The sequence below is a fragment of the Pleurodeles waltl genome, chromosome 5 (genome assembly GCF_031143425.1).
Source record: "Pleurodeles waltl isolate 20211129_DDA chromosome 5, aPleWal1.hap1.20221129, whole genome shotgun sequence".
In the NCBI taxonomy this organism is placed as follows: Eukaryota; Metazoa; Chordata; class Amphibia; order Caudata; family Salamandridae; genus Pleurodeles; species Pleurodeles waltl.
In genome coordinates this window covers 1686392954-1686410795 of record NC_090444.1, presented here as the reverse complement: position 1 = coordinate 1686410795, position 17842 = coordinate 1686392954, and the positions used below count along the sequence as shown (strand labels likewise).

The window sequence follows — 17842 nt, the reverse complement described above, 5'->3', positions numbered from 1 at the left end:
TATTCCTTACTTGATTACGTTTTTATTTATTTATGCAAAAGCCTCGACCTCCTTAAAATGTTTTCTCTAAAATTAAACGCTTTCTCTAGTACTGTGCTGACGATATATTGAGTATGTTTATTTTTTGTCACTTGTCGATATCACTTTATTACTGTTTAACATGCCAAGAATCAGCCTTAAATCTCTTCCTAAATCTCTACATTGATCATTGTGCAGGAACTCTTTACTTGTGCTAAACATGTTAGCATTGTCACGTCCCCTTTTACTAATCAAGGAACAGGTATTTAAGTATCTTTCTTTTATAAACAAGTTTTAGGAGCCCAGGGCTTAATTACTTGAAGTATAATTACCAAAGTTTGAGACTTTCTCTCAATTCTCCTCACTGAACTGAATACTAGTGAAGAAAGACTTCTGCATGGCACTCGATCGGCCATGTTTGTGACAGGCATATTGTTACGGCTGCACATGACCCTGGAGCCAGCGGCAGACACCTGCACAATGAGGGTTCCTGCTGTGCGCGCGCGTAATGCACAGCTCTGTAAAACAACAAAGTACCAGGATCCTCTTCCCGGGACACCAAGAACCGGTGATGTTCACAGACACTGACAGTCAAACCCCACAGACATGTTCGTGGCTGAAATATACTATTGACTTACAGTGCAAGCTGTTGTCTCTTGACTTTCCTTAAAACAAAGTATAGTAGCAAACCGCTGAGACAGCCTTGTTAAATACCAGCTCTCTGTCAGCTTTCAGGGCTACCTTTCATTTGATGCTGAAAGAAACCTGTCAATCCTCTAAAATGCCACTGCAGCTTGCTAGGAGAACATCCGCAATGACAACGCCATTGAAGAATCAGTCCCTTATAACTGGAAGATTACTGTGTGTTAAACTAATCCTCATATTTATAAGCATGAATTTGCATATTACCCATTTGCAGCAGGAGCCACAGTTTACAATCATGCCTTTCACTTGATAATTTGCCTCAACAGAGCATTCCTTTCCGCAACTAATCTTATTATCTCATCAACTACACTACTAATATGCACACCGGCAGTAAAAGAACTGCATTGCATACCCCTTAAAATAGATATTTTTTTTAACAAATCACTCATCGATAGAAGTCAGCCATTACCAGGTGACCAAGGAGGCACTACAGTGACTGACTGGTCCCTGTGAAGCTGGATTGCTTCCCTTTTTGGAAGTATTGGAAGCCAACAAAGTTAGCCTTTGGCATTTCAGTGAGTAAGGCTCTATGACCGACGTTCAAGTGTTTCCAAAAGGGGATGCTGCTTGTTGGTTCAAAAAAATTATAGAACAAATACACCAATAAATCACAATTGGCATGCCCTCCCCTACCATAGAAATGAGAATTTATCTGTGATTATTTTCCTATTTACTCATGGCATTTTACAGTAAATATAAATATTTGCTGGAGCAGCCACAAGCTTACAGTACATCTGGGGCGCTTAGCAGAATTGGCCATTTTGCTGCTGTGGTGGAGGGACCGCTCTTGCAATGCAGCTTAGGTTTTTTAAGGGCCATTCCAAGAATTGCTTTTTCTTAGGGTCGAGCCTGCGTTGCATGCGCTCGCGCATGCGTATCGCACCGAGACTCTTAAGTGTTTAGAAAAGGGCTCGGAGCCCCGTCACCATCACGTCAGTGTTTTTTATTGGTTCGTGGGCTTGCCTAATAAAATCTGCTTGCTTTCATTAGTCGAAGGCACGCATCCGGCATGCCTTTTCCGGTGGCTGGCCCTCCTCGAGCGCTGCGACCAAGTACAGAAAACATGCGAGGCTCACTGTTTTCCATCAGGCTCGTGGACTTCTTTTTCTCTAATTTACGAGTGCGATCCCGCTTGGCAGAAGTCGATCGCTTTACATTAGTTAATTGCACTTTTTCGGTTACGTATATAAATGCACTTTTGCCCTATAGGTGAAAAGTCGGGTTAGGAGTTTCAACACTATCAGCTCTAAAATGAGCAAACGCGAGACCCGTTGCATTGCAAATGCTTGTTTATAATCAGTCCCTCCAACCCAAGACATTAAACATTATAGAAAGACCTATTTTATTGTAGAGTGGGTTGGTGGCTGAATAAGCCCAGTTATGTCGTAGACAAAGCTTTTTTTATATTATATCCATAACAGCGCAATAGTTGAATAACACAGGGGGCAGCTACTGTTTGTCCAAATTATTAAAAAAAGGTCTTTTAAATTACCCAGAAGTAGAAGCGCGCCTTGTAGCTGTTACACTCTGTTTGCCCAATTTGGTGGCAGAATCGAAGCCTGGCATTTTTAGGACTGGAATTGAGGCATCCTTTGCTGCCTCTCCAAAGCAGTCTCAAATAATACTTTAATTATTCCTGTAGACAAGGAATTTGAGTCAGCGCCCTGAGGCCACAGCTTGCTTGATCTGAGTGACAGCATTCAGTTCTATTACTGTAAGACTCTAACATGAGAGAGCTGAGGTGGGAGCTCTTGTGGTGTTGCTGATGGTGAGCCAAAGACAGCAAGCAGTTTGATGATACACTTCCATTATTTTGTTCTGTGTTGCATTATAAACCTGCACCCTTGCTTGTATTTCAAGCAATATAAAATTGACCAATCTAAGATGGCTGCCATAGTCTTTTATGTGCTCTTGCTTGATTACGGGGCTTGAGCACATCATGAACAGATTTTACATGGATGCAAACCAAATCTTATTGTGGAATTGAACTTAATATTTAAGCAAATGTATATTAGTATATGTTTCTAGCTATATTTTGCTTAATTAACTAAACCCTACATGCATGCCAACAGTTTACTTAACGATTTATTTATACATAAAAATCATTAAGCTGTCACACTACAAAACTAAAATACCTGCCAATCAAACTTTTTTTGTATTGCACACATCCTTATTGGAAACATGAGAGCCACATTCACCCCACTGGACGGTAATGCTGTACGTACTGTGCTGCTCTCTTCATTCTGAGTGCCCTCTCTCCTGCACTCTGCACCTCTCCTGACTATGACAGGTAATTGCACATGCCATGCTTTCCCATGGTGTACAGCCCCTGGCATACTAAGGTATTGGAAAAGGTCTTCCTGTCCACCATCAACTTCCGCGCAGAAGAGCTTTTGACACACAGCAATGACTGCAGGGGCGGATGCAAATAACACTTTTCAAAGGTAAGAGCAGTATTTCCTCTGACAACTATGACAGTTTGCCTCAGTCCCCTGACCTGCAGGTAGCTTTTGTGCAGCGCTGCAGTTTTTCCCTTGACATCAGCATTACAACTTAGAACTTACTTTTTCAGAAACTGGGCACTGCTCTCGCCCAATCCATACAAAGGTTCAATGCTTGTCTCTGGTGGATGTCTCTGTTATTATCCCTGAGTAGGGGCAGTAATTACCACATAGCCTCTTACGTCTGCAAAGTTTGTCTTGCATCATCCTGGCACCTAATCAAATTACTCCCCTCTCAACTATGTACACTGCAGACACCCATATGTACTCTGTATATCCAGGGGTGGGGGGTATAGTCCCAAAACAACTTATTCCATAATGGTGCATGCACAAGGGGCTTTCCTTGAAGAGTTGTGTGCTTAGGACCACCAACTAAATATATGGGATAAAGTACCCCATGTAGAATATTACAAGGATATTGCACCTCAACAAGGAGTTCAATGACCTGACAGAAGAAGGACGCCGAAATTCAAGCTCATTTGAAAGGCCATGGAACCTGGAGATGACTTGAAATATCCTTATTATGTATGGCAGGGGGTACGTTATTCTTTACAATACATGGTCACAACATAACCTTTCCCACAAACCACTTAAATCATTGCCACGTAGCTCTTTCAAATGAAAAAGAGGGCATGTTCGCAAACATGAAGATTAAAAATAGAATCTCTAGTGCAAAGTTGAAATAGATCGAAAAAGCTGTTAGCTATGTGTTGAAGAAAGAATTTAGAAACAGTTTAATGTAGGATCGGTTTTTAAAACAGCTGCAGTAGAAACATGCAGATAGATTCTACCATTTCTACAATTATCCAAGGAGTCAAAAAATAAACACTTTCCCATAAATATCTACTTTCTGCTTGTCACTGTGCAGCTGGAAAAACGAGCAGAAAAAAAGAAATGTTTTGTTTTCATTATTTAAACAGCTGCTTTAATTATGCTCTGTGGTCTGACCCACGTTTCCCCTCGGCTGCTGGCTCTGGTAGCAGGTGTTGTGATGTCAGCACTTAACAGTAATTAGCTATTACATTTGGGATTCGGACATCATTTCTTAATAATCTGAGACTGGGTGCGTCACAAGTTGCCTATTATTAGGAAATTAGATCCTAGTTTTTTAAAGAGATTGTAGAATCCCATGGATTATGAGTATGAATAAATTGTAACACCAGTGTGATAGGGGCTCATAAACACTTGAATACAATTACACCTTAAACCTCAGAAGGAGGGTGTTTTTCATAGACCTTAATTTACAGTGCTATAAGGTGACACATTATACCTTTTCAACTTGAAGGTTAAATTTGTGCTGAGTCTTGACTTAGTGAGATTGTTTGTTTGTTTTAAATGTTTATTTTGAGTTAAAACACATTTTCTTTGAATGTGGTATCTGCAGCTTTTTTGTATCACATGCTCTTTTGTCTAATCCAAACATGCAGATCACAGAGATGTACTTTCTTCAAATTATCCCTTTGACATCTCCTCACTGACTGGTTCACTTCTCAGTGCATCGTAGGTGGTTATAACACCATTCCACAATCTGTTTCAGAAGTTCATTCTAATTTACTATATAGTACTTACAGTGCACGGTTGCTCAGAGAGTGGAGTAGAATTTTGGCCCTTCCTCGGAGGACAGAGCCATGAGGGCTGCGAGTCTTTCAATGCAATATGATAAATCATGTAGGAAAGATCTGTATCTCCAAGACAGTTCACTTTTCTAATTGAAAAAAAGAATCTCAGATACCAGGAGCGGCTTGCGGTGCTAAATTGGGGCGGGGCCGTGTGTGGGTGGGGGGGGCTTGGGGGTGTGGTGGCAGGGGGAATTAATAAAAAAGGCTCCCGGCCTGCCCTGTGGCTAGTCCTGATGATGGTCAGATAGCATCAGGAATAGCTGGGGGCACTCTCAGGCAGACTGGGAGCCTGTGCCTGCTCTCTTATTATCGTTTTGTATCAAAGGGTTTGCAGCTGCTGGCGGGAGCGACACTCCTCTGCTCCTGACAGATAAACATAATAAACAAGCATTAGTAATGCAAATATGTCTGGACTATTTGAAGCAGATGTATTATTTTCTACAATTATGTGTTGGATGGAAACCACCATAAAAGAATAGCTAGCTAGCAACATTCAGAGTACAAGAGAACTAAGCATAAAGTATTTACAAGGAAGTGGGATTTTCAAACATTCCTACTGCTTTAAAAAAAAAAAAAAAAAAGTAATCAGCACCATGTGGTAAGCTATGATAAGTGCTGGTACCCTATAGTAAGGGCTGGGTTTCAGATCACCAGAAAACACTGTAACAAACTGAGCACTGTTTACGAGATTAATTCAGCAGACCACAGTTAGAATGCACATCTGTCTGTCAGCAACTGGTGCTGCACACCCCCAGCACACAGAAATTGCCTTTTTAGGCAGCCATATAAAAATTCAAAAAATGTCTACCAAGTATGCTTTGCTAATTTAGTCCCGACAAAATGAATTTTGCACATTATGTACAAGAATAAAATTATGAATGAACATAAATACAAGATTTAATGTAAAGACACTCATTGGGTAACAAGTGCACTGCTAAACAAAATGCCTGTTTTTATCAAATAAAACAAATATTTCTAGTCTGTTATTAAATTGTTTCTTACCTGATAGATAAATGTTGTCTCCAGCGCTAACCACACTAAAGAATTCCCTGTCGTAGAAGGGCAGACTAGCTAGCGGGTACCATTTGCTGTTTTGTGGATTTAGGCATGTGACAGCGGTCAGCGTTCTTTGATTCATGCCAACCATCTGACGTCCGCCAACCAAGACAATCACTTCTGCCACTCCTGTGGTTCAAAAGACAACATGTAAAATGTTATTCCTTTGGCAAGAAATGTGCTGCCTGTACTTGCCTGCTGTTAAGTGAATGACATTGCTATACACATTGCAAGATATCCCAAAAGAATGAAAAATTTAAGCATTATCTGATCGAGCACAGTAGGTTCTCCATCACATAACACCACTACACTATATAACCCCACAATATATTGCTATATAACATTGAACTCCTGCTCTCAACTCTACTGCAGGCAAGCAGAGATAACAGAGATAGTTTCTTTATGTGATCAGACCCCTAGATTATTCAATAAATTGAGTTGAGAGCACTTAAGTGCACTGTACATGACGAATTTATATGGGCAACGTGATATTTAAAACACCCATTAAAACCATTACTGGGAAAAGGGCATACTTAGTGCCAACAATATCAATAAATGTATCTCAAAAGCAACATACATCACCTGTAGACAACTACAAACAATATCCAGGTGGGTACAAATTATTCACAAATCCAAGTCATTTTCTTTTTAGATATATTCTTAATTAAACCAACGTCTAAATAGAAGTATTGTATTGAAAAGAAAGATAGTGATAACGCGTCCAGCCCTTATAATTTACCTGTACCTGGACACGTTGGAGGTCGGTGAATCTTTTAACCGAGTCGGGCTCTCCTCATCCTAAATAGTCGAGTCATTCAGATCAATAATCAATAACTATTGTAATCGGTAATCAATACTCAATTTATAGATCAATATAGCACATCAGAAATCAATAACAGTTGGTATTTCGGCGCACCATGACCTTTCAGTCATGAATAACCACACCAGTTTATTAAAAGTTAGTGAATTTATTTCCCTATATTAACAAAGCTAGCACGATGTATATATGTCTCAAAACCAATTGATATATGTATATGAACATTACTAGCTGTCCATAACGGCGGAAGAAACGCAATCTACGTAAAATCTGAATAATGATACACTCTGTTATCGCAATGCAAATCACCAATATGACTAACTGTATTTGACTAATTGCATACATTGGTCAGCATAACAAGATTTCAAATTAGCATGATACATCGAATGAGTACCTCGACTAACCTCTAATTAGCATTGGCATGTGGGACTTCATGCAAAACGAATTTAGTCAACACAAATTTGGAAAACTTCTAGCTAGGAACCTATCAAAATAGCAGTTGGTACCTAAAAGGAAAAACACAATGCATAATACATTTATCCTTTCATATTTACCAAATACAATCAGCATTCAAGAAAAGTCTTCGTCCTTCAGGTACCGGTTGATCAGCATGGGGCAAATTTCAAAGGGGCAAAGTTAAGGGCAAGCTTCCTTGCAGCGGCAAGGGGAATGGGGCAAAGTTACTGCATGGGCAAGACGGGGGCAAATCAAAGTTAATGTCTCTAGGGTGAGAATTCTTAAAGTCTCTTTCTCTCAGATAGAGAAAAGGGCATCAGGGTGTCGTCCAAAATGGAGTCTGGTATCAGGCTTCAAACTGGCATCGAGGAAAATGGCTGACTTCTCTTTGTCCGGTGGGTTTAAGTAAGAAACATTCCAAATTCTGCAGGGCCTTCCATTGGAGGGTTCATAGGTTGGCTTCAAATTGTCCAATCAAAATTGTCTTTTACTACCGCTCATTTATGCATACACTGTCCTTGGAGCCTTGGAACACAAATTGTAACATGGTTTGCCAATTATTTTACTATCTGTACCTTCATTGTCCGCACCTGCAGAGACTGACCTTGTATCAAAGGGGATGAAACCGGCCTAGCACGAAACCTTGGAGATAAGTGTACCAGTCAGCTCTACTGGAAAAATACAACTTCAAGCAAGAATATATGTTTCATTAGTTCAAGGAAAAAAACCACGCAGTTAGAATTTGAAACCAGGCAACTAGGCCAAAGCCTGTACTAAATTTAAGCTAAGCAAAACAGTTTTCAAACAAGAAATCATGGCATACATTTGCGATTATGACGGATTACTACATTTTCAATACTTCATGATTAATAAAGCTCGTTTACAATGACGGCGAACTACCCCGAGGGCACAATTTCCCTCGTACATTATTTTCTTTACTAAAATCACACTACATTACATGTTTTGATTATACGATATGTATGAATATATGTCGGACCTTCTTTTTCTGCGTCATCAATCCCTCCTCTGATGACTAATTATGTCATCACATCAAATCTACCCACAAATTTTATTCCATTAAAATTCTGTATAGTAATTTGGCACTTCAGTCAATTCCCTTTTTCTTTTAGTCCCTTTTGACTTTTCTCTATATATTTCCACCATTTTGTTCTCTATTTTCTCTTCTCTTTTTCTTTTGTTCCTTGCTTTTAACATCTTGAAAGCTTTCCATATTCCCCAAGAACCTAATAAACAAATTAATATTATTACTATTCCCTTTACTATTTTTAGTAACAATCCGTTCCAAACGTTGCTGAGCCAATTTCCCACAGAAGCAAATCCTTTTCCAACTTTCTCCCAAACTCCGGGTTCTTTCAATTCCTTTAAATCTACACTTTCTTTAGTTAAGTTTGTAAGCATTGTTCTAATTTTCCCACTGCTGTCTGGTATATATGTACAACAGTGACGTGTACCAAGCATTTTGCAAACGCCGCCATCCTTTGCTAAAAGAATGTCTAAGGCAAGCCGATTTTGAAGAGTCATAGCTCTTTCTGCAGCAAGTTCAGCATCCATCAGGATTATAGCTCCTGAAAACTTTGTCAGCATGTTATCCACAATAGTAGACAACTTTCGTATTTTGATTGAATTCAATATGACTCCTACTGAAGGAATCAATGCTCCAAATATATCTCCTACCACACCAGAAGCTGTCTCCCTTTTCTGAACATGATGTGATTCAGACAGCCTTGGAAATTTCTTTAAGTCGTCTAGTTGGTAAACCTTTGGGAACACTATTCCAAATTAACACCTCCCATACCATCCTTTAGGAAGACGATAATAGGCATTGAGTCCACAAATATAATATACTCCAGGAATAACTGGGTCTTGTCCATTCAGCATGAACGTCCACTTAGGTTGAAATGCATACATGTGTTTGCATTCACTCGTTCCCACAAAAACTGTGTCATAATATGATTTATGTCTATGTATACAAAATCTTCCTACATGCAATGTATCTAAAGCTATCTTCCCTTGTGTCTTTATTTCAGCAAAAGCATAATTATCTACAGATGTTCTTTCGTGTAATTCCCTCTCTAATTTCTCCTTCATTTCATTCTTCCTATCATCAGTGCGGTCTAAAAATTATATTTCTACTGGTGAAAGCAAGCATGTAAGGTTCTCTCTATGTGCGTGAGCTGTGTGAAAAGGTGACATCGGTTCGAAGAATTCTCTCATTAATTTGGCATAATAATCTCTAGCTATTTTACTTAGGTGCCCTATTATCGGGACATATGCAAAAGTAACATCGTAATTAGTGTAGAAATAATGAATGTCCTTTTGACCATAAAATCTGGAAGCTATTATACTACATGTAATTCCATACGTAAGAGGCATGCTGTGATACGTTACCCCTTCCACTACTGAGGTAGGTATTTGTGTGCACACATAACAATCTTTCGCATCCATGGTCTCAACATACTCACTCAGTAAGCGATAGAAAACGTTAGATGAAAGTTCCTTCTTATCATGCAAGTGTCTCTCGTCTTGCTCGAGTCTCTTCAGAGCTGTTAGTTCAGTAACGATAATAGGTTTAGAAGTAGAAGCATCATTCGTCTCACTCTCATTTTTACCATGCATTCCAAGAACTATTGCTACAATTATTAGTACGCATGCAGTTATTAAGCCTATACAAATGTATTTACATTGTCTTACGCCCCTGTGTAGTGAAGCTAGTCATGATCTGTATAGAATCAGAAAGTTGAAGACACTTTATCAAAGCGTATTTGCAGGTATTTACAAAGCTGAACGAGTTCAATGTTCACACAGATTTCTTTAGCAGCTTAGTCTCTTATCGGTTAACAGCGTTGTCTCAAAATCGGTTTCAAAGTGAATCAAGTTAGCAATGTCTTAGCCGGTTGAAAAGTAAATCAGGTGATCAATGTTTTCAATCAACAGAGTCCATAAAGTTTTTATTTCCAAAATGAAGTTCTGCCTCTTCGTTCTCAAGACTGAGGGATACGAATTCGTCTGACCAATCGTTATTGGCTACGTAGGCCCACTCGGGACCGGAATACCTCCTGCTCGGTATCCTTTTTCTTTTCAATTTTGCATCTCTCTTTGATTCTTTCTCACTGGTACTTTCCTCTTTGGCCAAGTCCTTTTCTTCACTTGGTGTTGGTACTACGACAGACACTTCCTTTCTTTTCTCTTTCACTCTTGGCCCTTCACTGTCATTCAACGTTTCTCTAGTTCTTAATTTTACTGGCGATATGCTTGGTCTTCTTTTTGCACTGTATCCACTTGATGGACCTGCAATCTCTTCTGAAGGAGTTTGAGCAGTTTCGTTCTGTTCTGCCTTGTCCCCTCCTTCTGGGGAGTCAATCAGGTTTTCCTTTTCTTTTCCTGTATCGTCTGCTTCTGGGAAAGCCCTCCTCTGATCAGGCTCTCCTGCTTCTTCACCTGTTTCAAGCCCTTTGCTTCCGTTACTTTCTTCAGGCTCTTTGTCACTTTCAGCTGCTTCAGGCTCTTTGTTACCTTCAGCTGCTTCGTCGCTTTCTGAGGCTCCTCCTTGGTCTTCCCCAAGTGAATCAGTTGCTTCGTCCTCAGAGAATATTTCTCCCTCCTCTATTTCTGCCTGTTCGCTTCTAGTTCTTTTTCGCTCTGTCTCAGCGCTTGGTACTTTGTTATCAGGTACTGGCAACTTCAGCGCTTCAACTTCCTCGTCTGTGGGACACAATACCCTCTTTGTGTGACTGGCGTGAATCCAGTTGGGAACTCCCGCACACTTCACAGCGGTGGTAGTCGTCAAAATCACTTGGAAAGGTCCTTTCCAACGGGGTTCCAAACACGACTTCCTCACGTGCTTCTTTATCACGACCCAGTCACCTGCTTTCAGGGAGTGTCCTGGACCTTGGATCGGTGGCAAGGTGGTTGCCTCCACCTGGTGAGAGAAAGAGCGAACCACATCAGCTAGACCTTTGCAGTAGTCTAACACCATATCATCTGTAATATTCAAAAGCGCATTTGCAGGAACTGCTGGAAGTCTCATAGCTCTGCCCATGAGAATCTCGTGTGGGGACAGTCCAGTCTTTCTGTCAGGGGTGTTTCTCATTGACATTAGTACCAAAGGCAATGCGTCAGGCCATTTCAAGTTTGTTGATGCGCATATTTTCGCCATTCTTGATTTCAATGTGCCATTCATTTGCTCTACTAGACCTGATGCTTCAGGGCGGTAGCTACAATGCAGCTTTTGCTCAATGTTCAGTGCTGCACAAAGCAATTTTATTACTTCATTATTGAAGTGACTTCCCCTATCTGATTCTAAAGAGATCGGGAATCCAAAACGTGGTATTAACTCTCTCAAGAGTAGTTTTGCAACTGTGAGACTGTCATTTCTGCGTGTAGGGTATGCTTCAATCCAGTGACTAAAAATGCACACAACCACCAACACATACTACAAGCCTCCATGCACAGGCATCTCAATGAAGTCCATTTGCATCCTGCTGAATGGACCCCCTGCTCTTCCAATGTGGCTCAAATTTACTACGGTTCCCTTCCCTGCGTTCATCTGTTGACAAATGACACAACGGTGGCAAACTGCTTCAGCAACTTGACGGAATTTGGGGTTAAACCAATCAGTTTTAAACAACCTAATCATGGCATCCCTCCCAAGATGAGCTTGTCCATGGTAAAATCTGGCTATCTGTGTCAAAAGGCTGTTTGGAAGAATGAATTTCCCTTCACTTGAAACCCATAATTCATCTAGTCTCTTTACACATTGTGATTTGGTCCACGAGAGTTTCTCATCCTCACTGACATCATTCTGTAAGGATTTCAATTCGTCCATCGTATCTACCACCTTTAGAGCAAATATTTCGCTTGGTTCGAGTTCTGGTTCACTTATCAAATTCCATTCATCCCTAAGCAATATACAGTTCAATGTGCAAAACCTTGCGACTTGATCCGCATATCCATTTCCCAGGGAAACATAGTCTTGTCCCTTCGAGTGTGCACTGCATTTTACCACTGCTACTTCTCCTGGTAGTTGGATGGCATGTAACAATTCTTTTATTCTTTCACCATTTTTCACTGGTGATCCTGAAGAGGTCATGAAGCCTCTCTGTGACCACAATTGTCCGAAATCATGCACTATTCCAAACCCGTACTGGCTGTCAGTGTAAATGGTAACTTTCATCAATGCAGACAGTTCGCAAGCTCTAGTAAGGGCTACCAATTCTGCTACTTGTGCAGAGTAAACTCCTTGAAGCCAAGATGCTTCCAAAACACCTGTTACTGTGCATACAGCGTACCCTGCTTTCAATACACCCAGTGCATCTCTTAAACATGAACCATCAACAAAAATAATTTGATCATTTTCTTCCAATCGGGTATCTTTGATATCAGGTCTTGGTTTGGTGCAAAATTCAGTCACCTGAAGACAGTCATGCTCGATGTCTTCAGCGTTCTCAATTTCAGCATTTTCACTGGGAAACAAGGTTGCTGGATTCAACGTAGTGCACCTTTTCAGCTGCACATTAGGTGATCCCAGAATTATTGTTTCGTACCTTGTGAGTCTAGCACCAGTCATGTGCTGTGTTCGGGAACGTGTCAAAAGTATCTCAACTGAGTGAGGGACCATGACTGTTAAAGGGTGTCCCATCACTATTCCTTCACTCTGAGTGAGGCTGATACCAACTGCGGCTACTGCGCGCAAACACCCTGGCAGTGCTGCTGCGACCGGATCCAAAGTAGCTGAAAAATATGCTACTGGTCTGTTTACGCCACCATGGGCTTGGGTCAAGACAGACAAGGAACATGCATCACGTTCATGACAAAACAATGTGAAAGGCTTTGTGTAGTCAGGCATACCTAAAGCTGGAGCCCTGCACGTGCATTCTTTCAATTCAATAAAAGCATCCATCTCCTCTCCTTTCAGTTCAATTTCATCCAATGCATCCTTCTGGGTCAGTTTCAGTAAAGGTTTTGCTAGGGTTGAGAAGTTGGGAATCCATTGGCGACAGTAGCTCACCATTCCCAAAAACTTCCTCACCTCCCTCCTCGTCTTTGGGGGACTCATTTGAAGTACACTTGTTATTCTTTCCTTCATAATTCTTCGTGACCCTTTCTCTATTTGGTGACCCAAATATTTCACTTTCTTCTGACAGAACTGTAATTTTGAAGGAGACACCTTGTGTCCATTCCTTCCCAAATGGTTCAATAGGGCAATGGTATCGGCTGTGCAGTCACTTTCTGTCTTGGATGCAATCAGTAAGTCGTCAATGTACTGTACTAGGGTTGACTGGAATGGCAATTCTAACGCTTCCAAATCTTTCTTTAGAATCTGATTGAAAATTGACGGTGACTCCGAAAACCCTTGAGGAATTCGACACCAACTGTAAACTCTGTCTAAGAATTTGAAACAAAAGAGAAATTGGCTGTCCTCACGAAGAGGCACCGAAAAGAATGCTTGTGACAAGTCGATGACTGAGAACCACTCAGCATCACAAGGGACTTGAAACATTATCACAGCTGGATTTGGTACTACAGGGCAACATTTTATTATTATGTCATTTATTTTCCTCAAGTCCTGCACAATTCGGACCTTTCCACTTGGCTTTATTAGTCCCATAATTGGTGAATTACATGGACTGCTTAACACTTCTTTCAGTACTCCCTGTTTTACAAACTCATCAATGAGTTGGGCGACTTTCATGAGGGTGTCTTGTGCCATATGGTACTGTGGGGTCTGGGGAAAGGTTACATTGGGTTTTACAGTCACTTTCACTGGTTCCACTCCTTTCACCAATCCCACCTCTTTTCCTGTCATATCCCACACTTCTTTTCCGACTGTTTCTTGTAACTCAGCAGGAATATCTGCTTCAGTGATCATCGGATAAAGGGTAATCAGAGGATATTCTTCATCAACAGTCTCCACTTCGTCCCCTTCTACACTGTCCTCTTCTTCCCCATCACTGCTCGTCTGAATTCTAATTCCATTGTTCGAACACATAATCGAACATCCCAATTTGCACAATAGGTCTCTCCCTAACAGTGATATCGGGCTTGAGTCACATACAACAAAAGTATGTGTCCCTTGATAGTTACCAATTCTGACTTGTACTGGATCTGTGATTGGGTTCGTCAGGTACCTGTTTGCTACTCCCACTACTTGAACTGTTCTCCCTGAAAGTGGCAAATTTGGTACTTCAATGCTCCTAACAGTGGAATGTGTAGCTCCTGTGTCAACCAAGAATGAAATGCGATGACCCATAACTCTTCCCTCCACATACGGACCCTTTTGATCAACTTCTAAAGATGCTAAAAGCACACAATTTCCCTCCTCATCTGAACTTCCACTCTCCCATACATCATTTATTCCATTCTCGCTGTGTAGTGGGAATTGGTGTACTGTGTCATTTTGACTCATTCCCTGACCCGTGACCTGTTGAGGAAGCATTGCTTGCTGCTGATTCATTGGTGCTAAGGGTATTTGCATTTGCTGATTAGGTACCATAGGAAACTGCTGTTGCATTGGCTGCAATTGTGTCATTTGCACACGAGGCATTTGCACCTGTTGCGGTTGCATGGGTTGTAAACCCTGCATCTGGTTTATATTGTTTTGAAAATTTGGGTTCGGACCTCTCAATTTTTGTCCTCTCATAGTCTGGAATGCATTGACATCATTGTTTTGCTGACCTACACCTTCCTGCACCATCATTGGGCACTCCCGTTTCCAATGCCCGACGATTCCGCACGTGTGACATGGCATCACCTTCTTCATTGCCTGTATACCATTTGGAATCATAACGGTATTAAAATCAGGACCATTGTTCACAAAACCTCCTCGGCCTCTGCCTCTCATCTGCGGCTGAAACATAGCATTTCCCTGTTGCTGCTGCTGCGGCATCTGTTGTTGAAAACCTTGCAAACCTGTCTGAGCTGCTCTGAGCTGCATCACCATCACCTTTTCTTTCAATCTTTTCTGTTTGGTCTCAATCTCATCACTGCAGTATTTTGCATAATTCAACACTTCATCGCTCAACTTTGACTGCCAACAAATCAAATGCGATTTAATCATCTGGCTAATTTCGGGTATCAGCCCTTCCACAAACCTGAACACAAAATGGAGCATGTCCTTTGGCTCAATCGTTTCCGTGCCACTGTAATTTTTAAACGCTTTCAACAACCTCTCATAATACGCGTGTATAGATTCTTTAACCTCTTGAGCGGTCCTGTCAATCCTTTGCCAATCCACATTTTTCGACGCAACCTTGGTTTTCAAGTGCTCGATCACCTTGTGGTACAAACTCATTACCGTAGGTCAGTGGTCTTCAAACTTGCTAATGCCATGCCCCCCAGTGGGAAAAAAAAAATTATCGGGCCCCCCTCAGAATTTTTTAAAACTATTCTATTAAGTTGCCAATGCTTAAATAAGTCTAAACTTATTTAAACATTGCAGTTAAGTTCTGTTACCTTTTTACAAGTGCAATAAACATGTTTCTTCTTTAAACAAAGCACTATTATCTGCATAATCTTTCTTTTGGCCAGAGCCTGGCACCCCCCTGGGATCACTTGAGGCCCCCACAGGGGGGCCCGCCCCCCAGTTTGAAGACCCCTGCCGTAGGTGATGGCGCACCTGTGTCCCTATCTCTCTCTGGTTCACTCGTTGGCCAACCTACAGCCCTTTTACAATCTTCCCACAAATCTGCGGGAACCACAATTTCAAATAAAGTATTCAGGACTTCCCAGAGACAATTCGCGAGTTTCACAAATCTATCCGTTTGTTGATACCACTCAATCGGCTTGTCTCTTAATTTGGGAAAGTCATCCGTAAAGGATTGAATATCGCACCTGTGCCATGGTACATGTACAAGTTTTCCCCCTGCTGTCTCTCTCATTGGTAACATAGTTATCAGATCGTCATTCTGTTGTTTTTTCTCATTCCGTTCTAGAGTATTTTCTTTCTTTTTGTCCTTTTTCTTAACCCATCTACTTTCCCACTTGTCTAAACATCTCCAGACCTGTGCACTCTGCAGTATCTCCTTAAGGTGTGTTTTCATCCCTGCGGATCTCATGTGTTCAAAATCTTTTGTCTCAAAATCTAACCTGTAACTTCTGCACAGGTGTTTAGTCTTACCTATATCGATCTCGTTTCTGTCTGCGATTTCTTGTAACTTCTTATGTATGTTGCTCACTTCTCTTGTAATCCTAGGGCACATGTATCTTAGTTCTTCCTCTGTGTATGATTCTAATCTGTTCAAACCCATTGTTCCCTCTACCAGTTCATCTGCCTCCATGCCCAACCTTATTTTATTCAGGTATTCTTCCCCCTTCCCGCTTGATGTACTCTGTGGGGAGTTCAGGCTGTTGAACCATTGTGTTAACTGTTGCGCGTTCAGTCCCATCAGTGTAGCAGTTACATCAACTGCCACTGACGGTTTCTGTAATGTTTCAGTCTGTGAGGTTAACGGTACTAATAGTGGTGGATGTGACCTTATCACGGTTGACGGAGCACAAATTGGAATTGGACTAAATTCCGACAAGGACCCAGATCCATTTGGCAGTGCCGCTATCGGAGTTGTCTCTGGAGTGGTTTCTATGCATCTTCTCCCTGTCCCATTCTGTATCATTAACCCTTGGTCGCTGGTGCTTGAATTTGCCTGTATGTACAGTGGTACTGGTGGACCTACAGTGATTGGTAGAGATATTGCATCTGGATTCTGTCTGTTCCCCGAATTCTGTGGCATGTTAATCCCCACATTGTGGTTCATCATTGCTGGCATACCTAACTGGCTTTCTACTACTCGCACTTCTTGTGTCTGCTTTTGGGGCATCGAGAACTGTGTTGATTCAGCTTGAATCAATGTTGGTCTCTGATAGTTTTGTCCTCCCTTTGCCATTGAATCAGAAGTCATTCCCATATTATGCTCATCGCAACAGTGCCTTTGAACCTGTGGCTGATAGTTATCAGCAGGTTTCAATGTCGGCACGTCTGGGTACATTCTCTGAATCCGTGGTATTCGTGGTGAGAAAGGCATGTCGGAGCTGCTCGGCTTCTGAGATATTCTCAAATTTGGTGTTACATTACCCTGTATTGGTTCTGGAGGGGCAGTACTAATGCTTGAGCCTTTTTCGCTTTCCACGCATGGTGGTGGGCGATCATTCAGCAATTGTATAATGAACTCCTCATCATCTGACTCGTCTCCCCTTTTCGAGTTTCTATTGCTCTCTCTCTCTCTCTCTCTGGACTGACTCCTGTTTGTCTTATAGGTGGCTTTCCTTCCTTCCGTCTCCGCTTCATCAGTAATCGCTGGAAACAATTTAATCCCCTGCAATACGTCTGATCTCCAAACCTTTTGTGTGCTGTCCCATCTAGCATCCGCTAGTGTCTTTTCTACTTTTCTTATTCTTGTCTCAAATTTCTTTTGTTGTTGGTTTCTAGCTATTAGCTCCCAAATTGCTAGTGCCTCAAACTGTGCTGGTCTTGGAGGTACTTTCATGTCGTATAGAGCAAATCTCAGATTTTCTAAAACTCTTAGATTAAACGACCCATGGATAGGGAACACTACACTTCCATGTTTCTCTGTTAATTTGCACCATTGTTTTAACCAAAGACATGGCGCTACACCCTTTTATTCAATGACGATGTAAGCTGGTGTACCCTCAGGCGG

The 17842-nt window shown here is 41.3% G+C and overlaps 1 protein-coding gene across 4 annotated transcripts in view; it reads right to left on the bottom strand.

The window, feature by feature from the left end:
• KLHL29 (kelch like family member 29) overlaps positions 1-17842 on the bottom strand; it is a 1044731-nt gene that overhangs the window by 62217 nt on the left and 964672 nt on the right. For all 4 annotated transcript variants that reach the window (XM_069236009.1, XM_069236012.1, XM_069236010.1 and 1 more), the window contains one exon: positions 5846-6028. In XM_069236009.1, the coding sequence (XP_069092110.1) occupies positions 5846-6028 (183 nt within the window). The remainder of the gene's footprint in view (positions 1-5845; positions 6029-17842) is intronic.